The 17,550-nt window shown below is 35.5% G+C and overlaps 1 protein-coding gene across 1 annotated transcript; it reads left to right on the forward strand.

Annotated features, from left to right (window-relative positions):
* The first annotated feature begins 268 nt into the window (after positions 1 to 268).
* LOC120632032 (BTB/POZ domain-containing protein KCTD3) lies at positions 269 to 15,386 on the forward strand. The gene is made up of 13 exons (XM_039901789.1): positions 269 to 427; positions 577 to 890; positions 1,361 to 1,523; positions 1,833 to 1,909; positions 2,183 to 2,276; positions 3,325 to 3,542; positions 4,751 to 4,963; positions 5,885 to 6,001; positions 6,524 to 6,663; positions 7,359 to 7,533; positions 8,665 to 8,761; positions 10,003 to 10,211; positions 11,378 to 15,386. Exons 1-13 carry the CDS (start codon positions 381 to 383, stop codon positions 11,515 to 11,517), a joined length of 2,004 nt encoding a protein of 667 aa, XP_039757723.1. The 5' UTR covers positions 269 to 380; the 3' UTR covers positions 11,518 to 15,386.
* Positions 15,387 to 17,550: the final 2,164 nt, after the last annotated feature.

Raw genomic sequence — 17,550 nt, forward strand, 5'->3', positions numbered from 1 at the left:
ACTCTAAATTTCAGAAGTCCTTAGGTAAAAAGACGGAAAATACTTTACAATACAAACGATTATAATATCTCTTGTAGGATTATTTCAATAATTATCATTCTTCTGTATTGTTACAAGTCACTATACAAGTTTTTCATATAAGTAATAGGTATAATAGCCTATGGTATAATAGAGGTCAGTTGCTCTTCTCCTTGTTTTGACTTATGGCCGAAACAGCAATCTGTGATCATTAACGGCTGCTCTCAGTGCTCACAGCTGCCGACTGACATCTGTCACGTCAAGTTTGTAATGAACTATTTTCGAAAGTCTCAACCAATTTTGTTTAAAATTTTAAATATCCCGTACCATACAGTTTTCGGAGAGATATTTTTATTATTTAAATGTCTAACTATCAAGAAATTGTAAACTTAAACATCGGTGGTACAAGGCAAGTTTGATAAAATCGCTCTTACTTTCTTTACGGATTGTGTTTACCTTTTACTTTGTCTTCAAAAGACTTTCAATTTTTTAACTCTTTTCCAATACACAATTGATAAACCATCGTACTGTGATTTGTAAAAGCGTTCTTCCCTGTAGATTTTCGACGTCGTGGCACACTTTAACATGGGTTCCGGATACATTTTTCACGGCCCTCCTGAGTGGTCGGATACCCACGGTGCGGGATGAAACTGGAGCCATATTTATTGACAGGGATCCAAATCTATTCGGTCTAATTTTAAATTTCTTAAGGACGAGAGACATAGACCTTACTAATGTAAACATAAGATCACTTAGACATGAGTGTGACTATTTTGGTATCACTCCACTGAGCAGGAGGCTTGCTCTGTGCGATGAAATGAACCATTCATCTTGCGGGGATGTGCTGTTTTACGGATATCTTCCACCACCATGTAAGTTGTCAGACTATGTTTATTAAGTACTATTTTAAAGTCCATAAGACATTTAAATATTATTTTAAAGTCCATTAATTAAAATGTCAGAAAGGTACTTAATTCAATTAAGAGATTTACAATGGTACAATCCATTTAAATATTTATTTGTAGTGTTGAGAATGCAATAGACATAGATTATAAAAAGTTCATTAATATCAAATGTAGAAAACTTTTATTTCTATTTCAATGTACTTAAAAAAGAACATTCACTATTCATTACATTTGTAATTGTTTGTCTGTAACATAATTCACTGTAGAATTATATATTATATAATTATATAAATTATTACCCTAGCTAAATATTGTCACACTCTATTTCTAAAACATGAAGAAGTAGTAAGACTATCTTTATATTATTCAAAAAATAATCTGTGGTATGAAAGAAAACATAAGCAATTAAAAGTCATTTTTTGAATTTACTATTTCAGTGAATGGTCCACTACCAAACAGTAGTGGAAGAAATGGCAGCAATGTTTCAAGAAAAAATTCAACAGCCTCAAATACAGATGTAGCAGCTAATCGGACACATTCTAGAAATTCCTCTTTGGACCTCCGCACAGTTGGCAGGATACCCTCACAGGACCAGTTGAGGTACATCATGAAAAAAAGGCTTCATCAACTAATTTATTACTTTTTTTATGAAAGTTGTGATATATTTTTATGCTGCAGAATCTTTCAATACATTAAAATGCTCCAGCTTTAACCTGCATAATTCCGTCATCTATCAACCATCTAATTTTACTCCTATTTAAATGCACTGTAAGCTAATAATATAATAATTATGAATCTTCATATATCTATCTGAGCCTATGTCATCTCATTGTAAGCCTTCTATTGAATAGGCAAAAAGGTTTTAAAAAGACCTATATATTTTTAAAATACCATGTTATGTTCTTTTAGTCGATGCGGCAGGGGTCATTCAAGAGCTGCTTCACTGGGCAATACAGACAGTCACAAAGGATTACGTCCACCTGAAAGTATGTTGATAATTTATTATTGTTTATATTTGTTTAATGGCTGAATATAAAAAAGGCTAATTATTATTCCCGAATAATGAACAGTTCTTGTGGGTTAGATTAGTTTTATAGAGGAAATTTTCAACATTATTATTGGCTATTACATAGTGGTGGTAGTTTAGGTAAATGAAATAAAAAGGCAGAAGTTGCAACCAACAACTTGCTTTTTACCTTCATTACTGAAAATGGTCTATAGTTGATTGTAATGAAGATTGTTTATTTTTTTTCTTACAGCTAATACCTGGCAGGAGAATATGAAAGTACAAATAATAAAAGCACATCACAACTGGGTGGCTGTTGCGTACACACACTTTGTGACTGGTTACAGGTACAACTAAGTTTTAAGTATTTGGTTTCTTCCTTAGTACTTAAATAAATAAATATACTATGACAAGACACACATCGCTATCTATCCCCAAAGTAAGCGTAGCTTGTGTTATGGGTACTAAGATGACTGATGAATATTTTGACGAATAATATAATGTATATTGTAGTAATAATATAATACTTATAATATACCGAGACACTAAAATCGTTCAAGTTCATCATACAAACATTTTCCAGTTGTGGGAATCGAATCCACAACCTAGGACTCAGAAAGCAGGGTCGCTACCCACTGCGTCAATCCGCCATCCTGGTACTCAATTCGAAGAACAAGATATAACAATATTACGAAAGTGCATTATTTTTGTTTGATCCCCCAACAAAGTGTACGACTGAACTGACTGCAATCTCACCTGGTGGTAAATGTCAGCACAGTCTACGATGGTATCTGTTAGGGGGTGTGGTAGTCATACCCCTAATCGGTTTCTACGCGACATCGCACCGGAACGCTAAATCGCTTAGATCGCACTAGAGTTGGTAGGGTGGTAACTAGCCACGGCCAAAGCCCCATATCAGACCACACCATAGAAAATTCAGAAATTATAAATTCTCAAAATACCCCTGCCGGGCATCGAACCCGGGACCTCTCACTTAAATTCACAGCGCTCACCGTTGCGCTAGGAAGGTCGTCAAAAACTTAGTAAACCTTGAAATAAGATAGACATTTCTTGGTTGACCTTGACACATTGTCATGGGTCTGTACCAGTTAGAGTTGTCAAGTTGCCAATACAGTTTAATGGTACACCTCATTCTTACCAAGTTTGCACTAACCAACTTAGAATACATCATCTCTAATACCAGGCAGCATTGTAGTTTAGTGCTGACTTCACAATCTAAAAGCAGCAGTACACTGGAGATCTGCACCTTTTCTACAGGCTCCTTACATTCCACGATAAAAGTAGTGATTTTTTTTTTATCTGTTATTATCAGTCCTCGACTGTGAGCAGATGTGTTCTTAGATAAAAATTGTTTTTAATGTTTTTTTTTTTTAGATTAACAGACTCCTGTGGTTGGTACGTAGTATTTCAATCGCCAGTACAAGACTCTGTAATAGAGAGAATAGCTTTAAACGCTAAAACTGGTGGTTCAGCGACATCTAGCGGAAATAACACAACGGGCACCGACGTAATGCTGGGCATTGCCAGTGGACCCCTCGTCAGATTATGGGCATTCTCCACACATAGTGAACCGGTTCGACGAACTTTAATAGGCAAGTTATTTTTTAAAGTTATCTTTCTTTGTTTATCTGTATTTATCTCTTTAATGCTCCATACCCAAAGGATATGTCCGTCTGTCAGTCTGTCCGTCTTTCATAAGGCGTATCTCATGAGCTGTGAAAGATAGACAGTTGAAATTCTCACAAATGATATATTTATTTCTCTTGCTGCTATAACGAATACATATACTAAAAAAACAGTATAAACTTAATATTTAAAAGGGGCTACCATACTTAAGAGACTTGATTTTTTTGCCGATTTAATCGATCATGGAACGAAACCCTGCGTGCGTGACTCCGAATCTCACTTGCCATGCCATATTATAAAAAAAAAACTCTTAATAGATCGTATTGATATTGGAACTTTAGTTTATCGTTCAAACTATCTATTACACACGGTCGTTGTTTGACTTTATTACGGTTTTTTACAGATCCCGTGGGTTGGTTTCCTGGGATAAAAAATTGCATATGTAAATTTCCGTCCTTTCCACTAACTCTATGACAAAAATCAAGTCTATTGATTGCTTAGTTAGGGCGTTAAAGAAGAACAAACAAACTTTCGCATTTATAATAATAGTATGGATATCAGTTAATTGAAAGTTAATTTTCAATAAACTAAACTCACGCTATATGTTTTTGTTTTCTCATTGTTATCTTTTTGTGTCCTCCCAATAACTCAATGAATGTACACACAGTATTATAATTATCTATTAATCTATCTATATATATATATATATATATATATAAAAGAGAAAGTTCCGTATAGGCTCCGAAACGGCTGGACCGATTTCAATGAAACTTTCAGGGAAGCTCCGGATTGACCTGGCGAGTAATCCTCTAAAGTTTGGTGACGACCGGAGCACTCATATTTTTGAACTGTCAAACTGTCAAATACAGCTTTTTATAAAATGTAGCAAAATCTAGCCCGGCGAAGCGGGCTGGGTACGCTAGTCTATTATAATTTCTTAATGACAAAGTAGATTGGAAGCAGCCTGCTTCGCTTCTTCGAGATAGAAAAATGATTGAAAATGTTGATATTGGAAAAGAGCAACTACTGAGTTTCTTGCCGGCCCTCCTCGGTAGAATCTGCTTTCCGAACCGGTGGTAGAGTCACTACAAACAGACATACTTGACTTTTCAAAAGTTCTTATAAAGTAGTCATACTTGAAATAAATGAATTTTGAATTTGTTTTGTATTTTAGGTACATTCAATTTGGGTGTTCGCGTAGAACATCTGCTATTCGTAGGTCCACAACTAGTGGCGCTAAGCGGCGCTGGAAGCCGAAGCAAAGCTGGAGTATGGCATACGAGCACCCAGCACTGGCAAACGCAAGACGTTGCTCATCTCACAACTTACGATACAGCCGGCTCATTCCTGTTGCTTGGTACTGCAACAGGTGCTATTAATTATATAGGTGAGTTCAATTATTCACTAGAGACGTAAAGTTCATGATCGCGCGTTATAATTCTGGACTACAATTTTTGACCTATGATTGGAAGTGTGTTCAGGAAAACCTGATGACTCTTGTAATTTTTTTTGTTACTATTAATAATTGTCGGACCAAGCAAATGGCATACCTGATGGTAAGTGGAAAACTAGACTCAGCAATCGCAACGCATGCAAGGATCACCTCGGCACATAATTTGAAGTTCCGGGATCTCCTAAGAACGCATCGGTGCCTCCCTCGTACATGAAGAGCTCGTCCCGGGAGAAAATATTCCCCCAACCTTATTTGCCTCGCTATGGGCTACGGCAAGCTGCTGTCCTACCCGGGTCGTGTAAATTGATGTTGAACGGCAAGAGCCCACTCCTGTCCGACACGACCCGATGTCCCTTCATCTGGGACTATTGATCAGACGGAATTGGGCGATGTTTGCCATCCGCCCGCCTCGGTCGTCTCCGAGAAGAAGCGACTTACTCTCGATCGCGCTCGGCAGCCTCCTTTTTAACCATTACGATCACGCAGAAAGAGACCATCGCTCTCCATGCTTCATCCTCTGCCAGCATTCCTGCTACTACCGCTGAGGGAGAACTAATCAAGAACCTTATAAAAGTTCTAATATGTTAATCGTAGATAGATACATATGAAAGTCGTTCTAAATATTACTTATCTGCTTTGATAGAACAATCGAATACACTTTTCTCCGATATTGAACGGACGTCCGTTTTACATGTACCTAGTACGGTAAGGATATCATCGCTCAAACTTGTTTAACAACCAACGCTACGTTTTTCGGTGCATAATCATAACTCCAGAAAGTTCGATCCTCTGAGCCATTAACATTAATTTGATAGCCTTTTTTTTAGTATTTTAAGAAACTACTATTTTTTTCAGACATGCAAAAGTTTCCTCTTAGAATGAAAGACAATGATCTCCTCGTAACGCAGCTGTATAAGGACCCCAACCAAGAACCAATCACAGCAATTTCCGTGTATCTCACGCCAAAAACAAGTAAGTGAGAGTTACTTATTAGGCTGTTCATATTTTATAAGGACTCCATAACTGACTTATGAATTACCACTTAGACAATCATGTACTCTCCACGCCAGTCTAACATACTTGAAAGATTTTTCTTAACTTCATTGCTTCTTCTTTAGTACATTACGTGCTGATAAGAAATCAGTTATCTTCCACAACTACTTTCATTAGCTTTTTTAATGCTGCTTCAAAGCAAAATAAAGTAATTTATTATTTGAAAATAAAAACTTCTTTGTTAAGTTTGGGTTAATCCATACTCCTTTATCGTCTTGACCAAATTACGCACAAAGATTAATAGTATACTTAAATAGATTATATTGGATTTTCGTATTGTTGACTAAAGCATGATATAGAAACATTTATTATTTATTGCAATACGTTACATAGCAAATGAAATTCAATAAGTTTTAATTCAAGAATCTTTTGTTACAAAATTATAGGCTCAAAACATAACTATAAAAAAAAATAACGCCGAGATATTTTTTTTCTCTATAGATTTATGCGGTAACTGGATAGAAATAGCGTACGGGACAAGGTATGGCTCGGTACGCGTTATCGTGCAACATCCAGAGACTGTCGGCCACGGTCCCCAACTGTTCCAAACATTCACCGTTCATCAGAGTCCAGTTACTAAGGTGAGATTTAAAAAAAAACAAAGAACAACAAAAGTAATGTAAGAAAATAGGTAGCAGACAAACGTTTCACGCTTCGTTTTCATGAAAAGTTATAAATGTTACCTATGAAAAAGGTTCTACTTTAAGGCCCACTTAAATAGTTGTTGGTAACGATGGCTTATTCCAAGTAAGCGCTTAGCATCTGTTCTAAGCATTACCTTCACTAAAATAGACGGTTCTTTCAAATCAAATACACTTAACACAAAGGACAAAGAAAAAAACACAATTGAAATAAGGAAAGAATAGGTACATAAGGCGGCCTTATCGCTTAAGAGCGTAGAGATCGCTTTTAAGCGATAAGGCCGCCTAGGCAATCTACCAAAGTACATGCAATTAAGAAGACTTTGGCATTTAAGCCAATCTAAGAACAAGCCAATGCTTAGCTTAGTCTTAGTACAGAATATTGTGAACATCACACGTCTTTGAGAAGATTAATAAGAACTCTCAAACAGGTTTCCTCACGATGTTTTCCGTTACCGTTGAATCAGGTGATATTTTAGTTACTTAAAACGCACATAACTTAGAAAAGTTACGGTTGAGTGCTGGGATTCGAACTCGGCACCCGAAAGTGAAGCCGAAGTCCTAACCACCGGGGGCTATCACTGTTTCGCCCAAGTTGTAATTGTACCGCATCTATCAGAGCTATTATTCCGCAGGTATCTCTATCAGAGAACTACTTAATATCGGTGTGCAGCGAATACAATCACGTGAGGTCGTGGCGAGTGACCCGCTTTAGAGGAATGATCTCAACTCAGCCCGGAACAACGCCCAAGGCAGCTTTCAAGGTTTTAGCTTTAGAAGCACCAACTGCTCAACCGCATAATGACTGTGGTAAGAAAAAAAACATTATTTATTAAAAAAAAACCCCTTCTTTATGCTAACATTATTTTAGCGTGATGTCAGTGTGATTGTTGATCCTTGCACACAGAGGCGTGCATAGAGTGTATGCACAGGGTATGCAGGTGATATAAAATGAAGAAAACCTCCAGTACGAGTTATTAAAAACTTAAGGATAGGCATTGTAAGAGTTAAAAAAAACCCACCCTTAAGTATTTATAACTCGTATTATGCACGCCACTGCTTGCACGTTTCACCTGTGATTCCTGAGGGGTAGTTTAATAATCGGATATGTTAACCATAATATGTCGGTGAACTTAAAAAAATTTAACCAGTGAATTGTGCTCTATGGATGTTTCACCTGTAATTCCTAAAGTGCACACAATTCACTGGTTAAAATTTGTTAGGTTTTCCAACATATGGGTAACGTATCCGATTATTAAACTACCCCTTAGGAATTACAGTTGAAACATGCATGAAACACAATTCACTGGTTAAAATTTAAAAAATATTAAACTACCCTAGTTTAATAATCGGATATGTTACCCATATGTCGGAAAACCTAACAATTTTAACCAGTGAATTGTGTTCTATGCATGTTTCACCTGTGATTCCTGAGGGGTAGTTTAATAATCGGAGATGTTACCCATTCGTCGGAAATCCTAACAATTTTAACCAGTGTATTGTGTGCATTAATAAATTATTGAAGCGGTGATAGCCCAGTGGCTAGCAGCTCGATTTCGCTTTCCCGAATTCGAATTCGAGTTCTAAGTAATTAAAATATCACTTGCTTCAACGGTGAAGGAAAACATCGTTAGGAAACCTGCATGTCTGACAGTTCTATATAATGTTTTCAAAGGTGTGTTGAGTCCACCAATCCGCACTGGGCTCGCGTGGTGGACTACGGCCGTAACCCCTTCTCATTGTACGAGGAGACCCATTCTCAGTAGTTGGCTGGTAATAGGTTGATGTGATTTTGATAAATTGTTTTATATCTCCGTAAAAGAAAACATTTCAAATTTAGGTTTTTTCGCCAGTCTAATATCTCAATTTTGAGGAAAGTTTTTTTTGTACATGAAATCTTTTCTCTTAGTTTTATAACATTTTTCTTAACTTAATTTCTAGGTCCATACGGGGAGCAGGACGAAGAACAGATATTTATCCAAAAAGTTGTGCCCGATACGGATACATTGTACGTTAGACTGGCTTCGAATGGGAAAAGGTGAGTGCACCAATCTACTTTAAAATATAGAAAATAAAAGCAAATTGCATGTAAGGGAAGGCCTAAACTTACCTGGTGATACTTTTCCTATAGAAACGCTTCGTTAACGTTAAAATATAATAAAGAAATCAACTCCCGAATTTGTCTTTCGAATACTAAACAAATTCATACCCTTGGTAGGTACGAGTAAATAAATAAAACAAGAAAGATGTGTATTAGGAACCACTTTCTTATACAAAAGAGTACAGATTAAGATTAGGATTTAGAAGTCAGATTTAGGAAGGAGTATAGGTACAATAACAAAAAGCGGTGCTTATGTAAATGCTCAAAAAATAATATAGGTATACAACTCTATATGCTTTGCAGAATTTTTCTGTAATTATTATTAATCAATAAAGTAAACCTATGATTCTACTGTTAGTAGTACTAAAAAAAACGGGAAGTCAAAATTTAGAATAAAAGAAATGGAATCAGTCGTTTACCCATTAAAATATTATTATAGTAAAGTATATACAATGTATTAGTTTATATATGCGTATACAAGTAAACAAGCCACATTACTACGCGTCGCTAGTCTGGCGCAATGCGCAGCAAATTTGTCAAGGTCATCGGTGAACCTAGCGAACCTAAAAAAAAATATTCAACGACAACTCAGACAACGCCATCTAGCGCCAATACATATTATATATTTAATGAGAGGACGTTATCACCTATAGCCTTGTAGTTCCCATCTTACCAGCGAGTACATGAGGCACTCAGCTATGGAGTGATCTAGCGCCAAAGTAGGCGTGTTGTGTTATGGCGGATCAATATTTTTTTGAATAACATACATAAATGTAATGTGATGAACATGAATGTCTTTCAGTTACTGGGTGTTTATATGTATATTATAAGTATATACCTATATTATTCATAAAAATATTCAACAGTCATCTCAGTACCCATAACACAAGCTACGCTTACTTTGGGGCTAGATGCCGATGTGTGCGTTGTCGTAGTATATAAATTATTATTTATTTATTTATAAATACTTATAATAAACATGAAATAGGAATCACTCATCACACAAACATTTTCCAGTTGCGGGAATAGAATCCACAGCCTTGGACTCAGAAAGTAGGGTCGCGGCCGTCAAAAGGCATTCCCTAAATAACTATAAGTGATATACCTAGTAAAAATCTCCCAACGCGCCTAAAGAGGTTTTCACTTCGGAAACATTGATTTAATATATATATTTTTAGAGTATGCACGATCCGATCAGTGGACGGCTCTGCGGTATCGTGCTTCGTGGTAGCGGAGTGCGAGGGAGCACTGAGGCCGCGTAGGCTGTTGCTATGCGGGCACAGGTCCGGCGCGACGCAGATGTGGGACCTCACCGGGCCCATAGACAAGGCAGCTAAGACGTTGCAGGCCGTCGCCAGCGCCACCACTAGTAGTGGCAATGGTGGTGGTATGTATACCTACACTGTTAACTTGTTATGTAAGCTATAGGGCCAGTTTCACCAATAAACTCGCAACAGGGCATCACCAACGGGGCATCAAAAACAAGAGGGATGTTAACACAATTTACGTTTTGTCCCATACATTTGACAGTTTAAAACTACCAAAAAGAAATGTCTTTTTTATGGTATGTAGGTTTTTATTCGATAAATGTTAAATATGGGCTTGATTTGAAATTTAGCTGGTTTACTAAATGTTTTTTTTAATCATATTTTACATAAATGGCGGCAAAATTAAGATTTTTTTTTTTTGCTTTTGTTTTTTAATGATAAAAGTTATGGCGTTTATTCATGTGTTTTCCGTTTTTTTTCGGCTTCATTAGTTTGGACACGCTGTGGTGGTTTTTAGTTTGGGTATAACCCTTTAGAGGGCGGAGTCCCACATAATCTCCGTCCTGCCCAAGGGTCGGAGGCAGCAATAAAGCTTTTCCACCACGCCAAAAAAAAGGCTTCGTTCCTTCAATATACAAGTTGTTTCAATACAAAATGTTGTCTAGATCGGTTTTGCTGTGAAGCCGTATTTAGGAAACAAAATTTAGTATATTCGGCTCAACAACTCTTCGCAAATTTGGCACAGGATAGTTAGTTAATCCCGAGTTTAGTTTTTAAGATGTTTATAATAATAATAATAAATATATTACGCCAATACACTAATCGCCAACTAGCTCCAAAGTAAGCGTAGCTTGTGTGATTGGTACTAAGATGACTGATGGATATTTTTATAAATAATATACATAAATACTTATAAACACCCAGACACTGAAAAACATTCACGTTCACACAAACATTTTCCAGTTGTTGGTATCGAATCTACGGCCTTGGACTCAGAAAGCAGTGCAGTTTATGCATTATGTTTTATTTTTTGGTGTGTAATATAGAATTTTTATTATTGTTATTATTTGTTAATCTATATACAATATTCCGTATGCATTTTTTTCACATCTACAGCTTATTAACGTCCCCTGCTGGGCAAAGGGCTCTTCTCTCATGGGAGATACGGTTTTAGATTATATACCCACCAACGCTTATCGAACGCGAGTTGGTGGTTTAATATGTTGCAGATATTCATTCAAAGGGAACGTAGGAAACTTTACAAACGTTATTTCCGTTCTAACAGGTGAAGGTGAAGAATCTCCCGTACCAGACGGCGGTCCGACTCCCGACGAGCTGGTACGCTTATTGACCGCGTGCGACCTGGACGCAACGCCCGCACCCGTTGTCGTACCACAGTCACCAAATCGTCCCATACAGCCGTGAAGCTCGGCCCTATGCGACATTGCACTGCGACTGTACTCACTAGTTGTAGATTAAACGAATTTATTGCTGTATGTATCGGTACGCGTCGTTAGTACTCATAACATAGGTCACTGACCACTGACAATAAAGCATGGTTTATACGTAATCAAGGCTGGCGCCATTTTAAAAGACAAGCCACAATTGGCCCTTTTTACACGCGGCCAGTAATTCCTGCATTTTCTGCTGGTGTACACAGGTTTGACGTAGGCAGAAAACAAATTTGCGATAAATGCACTACGGATACGCGTCAGTTACTGGCGCGAAGCGTGTACGTGTACGCAAAACTGGGGTTGAATCTATGAAAGCGGGGTCACTGGTTTAAAAAATGGTCCGGTGCTTTACTCCCGCCAGGTTTGACTAAGCTCTACAAACAGCTGTCTTCGTTAAATTTGACTCACTGAACTGCCAAATTACAGCTTAAATTTCGCCCCCATTTGAAGCGCTCTCTTCGGAACTAATAAGTGTTTTAGCTAATCTAATTTTAGTTCCTTGGACACTCGTATTACAGCGCCAGAATGGCGTCAATCAAATCAAAACAAAAACAAAGTGACAGTATCCTGTCCAGTGGTAATAATACAGTTCTGTGACATCATCAAAACTTTTCTTCGACGTTCGTATTAAGGTCGAACGCACTGCCGTGAAACTGCGTGGACATTCATGCCTGCGAAATTCATGCCCGTTCGAAAGCAATGATGAGGTCTAGTTAGGAGCACGCTTGCCTAGAAATAGCATATTCACTCTTGCCTTGAAGGTACTCAAATTATACGTGGCAGGAAACACAGTTGCCGAGAGGGCGTTCCACATCCTAGCAGTACGTATCAGAAACAATAATAAAAACGTAATCCAACTTAGCAGTTGCGAAACCATACTTTCATACATATTGCCGCCCTATAATCTGCCATTTTATTGAAGATGGTTTATTACAGAGGAGCTAAGGAACAAAACCTCGGCAGTCCAAATTTTAAAGTCTCTGAATAAAGAGATAAAAGATAACAAAACTGCTTTACTCCTATAGAAAATAAAATTGATTGATTCCTTATAAGACTTATTTTTTTTAAATTGTACTGTTAATTTCTGGCCTCAGGTTTACGAGTGGAGTTTAAGTATCCGTGCTTACGACTCGTGCCGATATTTATGAATGCGAAAACTTTAACAGAAATTAAAAAAAAGGAGGGCTTCAATTTGAAATGTAGATATGTTCTCAATTTGAAATGTAGATATGTTTTAAGAAAACTAATACTGGACGGTAAATGTTGCCAAAGATAGTTTCAATGATATCAAACGATAAAATGGGTGGACAGTTATTATCTTGGGGCACGCATTTGAGTTTAGAACTCAATGTGAAGCTGTTTTACGAATAGTAATAAAAAGTAAAACAGCGTCACATTGTTGCAAATTATTCTTATTAATTGTAAAATCAACTTAACATCTAGGAACGGTATGTTTGAATTGTATTAAGTGGCATATTATCGTCAGCATGAAACTTTAATAGAACTGAAATTTTATATAACTAAATTTAATAGTTAAATATTTGAATTTATCTAAATGATTGTTGTTGTGCCCATGCAATTTGTAGTTATGAGCTCAATTTAAACTTAAATATGTCAATATAATATTTGACACCGTCTATATTAACACTGCAAACGATGAACGCTTCTTGATGTCCGTGTACAGGAGTAGGTATGAGTGATGATTTTTTTACTGATATTTTAAAAGTCTAAGTCAAAACAGGCCTAAATTTCATTAAGATGAGTTATAAAAAAAACAAACATCAACACATTATTGCCTTTAAAACTTTTAGAAATAAAATGAAGCCTATATTATGTTAATTCAAGTATATCTCTATCCCTTTCTTTCACATCGGCAGTCTATAGAAGTATCAGTTCCTCCATGTGGAATACGACGATATTTATGCCTGCCGTGCGAAACATAAAACTTACGGTATTAACGCGAGTTGGAAGCAATTACATAATTTATATTCTATTGCCTAGGTAATATGGTTGAAATTTCAATGAAGATATATTTATATAAAATAGATTTTCTACGCTAGCAGATAAATTGTACTTTTGAATATTAAAGATATAATTAAATTTAACCATGTTGTAATTTAAATGGGTTTCAAAAAGTTAATTATATCTCCAAATTTAATATAAAACTGGCCAAACAATGTAATTTTGTCAAGTTATCCATAAAAAAGGTAGGCATCTCTACCCAGCCAACTAAATGAAGTTTAATATTATTAAAGTGCTGTAGTTTTTCTAACAGCTATATGTAGAAAATTTTTCTAAAAAATTTTTGGGTATATTATAAATATTTTTAGTTAATACGGCAACACACGTATCTCGTGTTGTTGGTGGACGTCAAAGTATATTTCTAGTAATTTTCAGTAAGATATCGTTTTATTTTTCTTTATCATATAAATAAAGTTTCTTAAAAATCATGTGAAATATAAATTTAAATAAATAGTTTGCAGAATGTGTTACTTTTAAATTATATTTTATTCATTGAGACTATTTTTTGCAAGTGCAAAGGCAGTTAGTTATTTTTGGCACAGGCAAAAATAGTCCAAATTTTGCATGTAGTTGTGTACCGTATGAATATTGGAGCAAGGTTGTTAGAAGCTCATAAAATTAACATTTATATATTATATCGTGTAGATATGACTGAATTGACTATTAGGTTTGAATATTGTAATGTATAATAGCGAATTATTTTGTTATTTCGATGTTGCATAGGTGTAAAATAAAATATACATATTTGGCTCACGTAGTTATTAAGCTCTTTAATGTGTATCAGCATTACTGACTCTTCGCTTTTGATGGGTCCACAGACAAAACGTCAAAGTGAAGACGTAGGACTTAGTTAAGCAAAAACATTCAAAACATAATAACTCTAATTGGAATGTAAAATAAGAATATTTATTTAAAAAGAGGTATATCTATCATTCTCAAAGCTGAAGTGTCAAAAAGTTTTAATAGCCACTCACTAGCCCGTAGTGGCTCCTGGGTACGTAAGGGTCCCAGTAAACGTATGACTTATGAAAAATTGATGGCCTTGACAATGTAGTTACATGCTAGTTAAGCACGGCGACCTTCCTGGCCCATTGGGACACAAATTGTGGTGTGAATTATGAGATGAGTCTCCCTGTTCGATAATTTGAGGATTCATTAAAGTGTCGCCGAGTAATTTAGCGTTTCGAGACCATTGGCGCGTAAAAACCGATGGGCATGGGTTTAATATAACTGATAAATCCTTTACATGTCATAATCGCTCACCACCAGGAAATTGCAGTCGGGTAACTTGTAGTGGAATAAAAATAATAGTGTGCTTTCCGCTAGAACGGCTGGGTATGGAACATTTTTTTCTCGTGACTAATTTGTGGGCTTATAACGTATCTAACTACCTGTACAAAATACTATTTCAACACGTCTATTTAAAGCAGCATTAAAGCAGGTTACAATAAAAGGAGGTTGGAACCTATAATAAGTATATTAATTAATTACATAAATGACTGCAGGCCAAAACATTTTCGCTGAAGTAGTGGACTAGACACCTAATCTCCATTTTTTTACTTAAAAGTTAAGACTGTTTTCGCTTTACTACGCCCAACTATTGTCAGACATTTCTAAATGTTCAGATTTTACTATAAATATTCATATAATCTCAAAATTAGACATACATTCTGAATTATTGGTGTTAAAATGTTGCATTTGCTCATTTTGTCTATTCTGTTTTGAATCGAATCTGTTATTTGTGGCAATCTGGTGTAGATGTGTAAGTTTATATTATATAATGATAATGTGATGAATTCTATAAAATAAAAAAATATATTTCCGAATTAAAGTTGTAAGGTTTTTGTTTTATTTTGTCACCCCACGTGTTTTATGAAGGGGCTTTAACCTTTTCTATTTTGCCACTTTTGAAAGGTGCTGATTTGAAGTGTGACAAACTGCACTACTATTTAAACGTTATGTTACATTTATTAATACAATCCTTGGAAGAAGTGGAAGAAGAAACACAATATTGCACACGAACATCAAAATATACAAAAATATAAAGAATAAACAAAATAAAAGAACAAAAATCTTGCAAGCAATCTCTCACAGGCAACCTCTGGCAGAAGAAGTAGCTGCAAGAGATTGAAATGTAGGGTGTAAATTTATCGTTGCGTCGCCTTACGATAACAATACCTTTTTAAGTTTTCTGCCCTAATAACGAAAAATTGCTATCATTAAAAATCATATTATGTCAAGTGTTAAATTGGTCAGCGATAATCGTAACTTAGCAATCCTTTTCCAGCGTTCTTTGCTGAATTAGATAAACAGTATATAAAACCGTCATTATCAACATTTCTTTTCCAGAAGAAAACTGAAACAGATAAACATAAAAAAAATAAAGGCATATTGAAAAATATTTCGATTCAACTTAACTCATAAACACCTAATATTGAAAAACCATTCATGAAATTCTTAAATGATGAAGTTGCTTGAGAGCAAATTCTCATACAGGATAAAAAAAAGGTGCCGGTTATCTATTTAAAACGGCAAAATATCATGTCCATTATATGTGATTATTGGAGCCTTCTTAAATATTTTTTTTATTATGTTTTTTTAGTACATATATGTTTTTATAAGCGGCAACTGGAATACATCACCTGACAGACATAATCGGACCGTCACGATGATCTATGACTCTCTGACTTAGTCGGTAAGTCGACGGTAGTCTCTACAAACAGATATACTTGACGGTTCAAAAGTTCTTATATTGGGCCTACATGAAATAATTTAAATTATTTAAATTTAATATAATAATTTCACATTTAATGTGGCCAAAGAGTCCCTACTCTCCTGTGTTTAATCTAGGAAATACGGCAACGCTGAAAATGGAACTGAGACTCGCATCAACGTGATTTTTACAATTAAACGTCATTCTTAGCAGTCGTATATAGGTTAAGCAAGCTAGTTTTTATGCCGTGAAATAAATCCACGCGTATTAGAGCAAAACTATTAAAAATCAATGGAGTCAATAAAGAAACAACTATATACATAAAATTAGTTTAATTAATGACTCATTTGACAATTGAATTATGGACTTATAATATAATGATCATACATTTTCAAGTATTCACATACATACATTTATCTGTATATTTATAGTTAAGATATTTTAATAGTTATCTTACCTGTATACCTAGTATATGGTAAGTTAAATAATATAGATCGAGACGCTTATTTTATTCCCGAGCCGTATGGGATTTTACTAATATAAACGCACACGGCCTCTGATTCTTTGTTTTTTTAAATCGTTACACACTGTTGTGACGCATGATCCACACACAGTTCTTGCCTGAAAAAGTGAGCACCTTCATCTTAGGTGATAGCTCAAAATGGTGTCAAAAATGCTGATATGATGTATTATGATTATTTAATTTCGAATGCAGTGAGATTTCAAGGTCAATAGAGAATCAAAGACTAATGCTACGTTTTTCAATACATTTGTAAATAAACGCCAATTAAAAGTACGCCTACCTACCTACTAATCAAACAATCAATCAATCAAAAATACTTTATTGCACATAATAACAAAATAGAAATAAATAAAAAATAACAAAAGTACAAGTAATTTAAATTTGTGTAATAAAGTGGCCTTATCACTTATAGTGATTTCTTTCAGGCAACGATTAGGAATTGACTCACATATGAATAGTTTTAGCGATGCTGGCTGGAACATAAAATATGGACACAGTATATGTAGGCAGACATATAGAAGCAGTCTAGTTACGTTATCTTTTGGAAACTCACCTCATGATAATAACTGGGATGGATCTATGGAATATTTTGGGCAAAACTTAATAACCCTTTTTATTAAGTTTATTCAGTTTAAAGTTCTATAAAACAAGAGAAGAAAAGACAGACTATGTTTATCCCTTGACATCAATTTCCATAAAACAAATGGGAGCTGTTGGATGCTCCCGTTTATCAATTGATCGGATGA

This window comes from Pararge aegeria, chromosome 19 (genome assembly GCF_905163445.1).
Source record: "Pararge aegeria chromosome 19, ilParAegt1.1, whole genome shotgun sequence".
Classification (NCBI taxonomy): Eukaryota; Metazoa; Arthropoda; class Insecta; order Lepidoptera; family Nymphalidae; genus Pararge; species Pararge aegeria.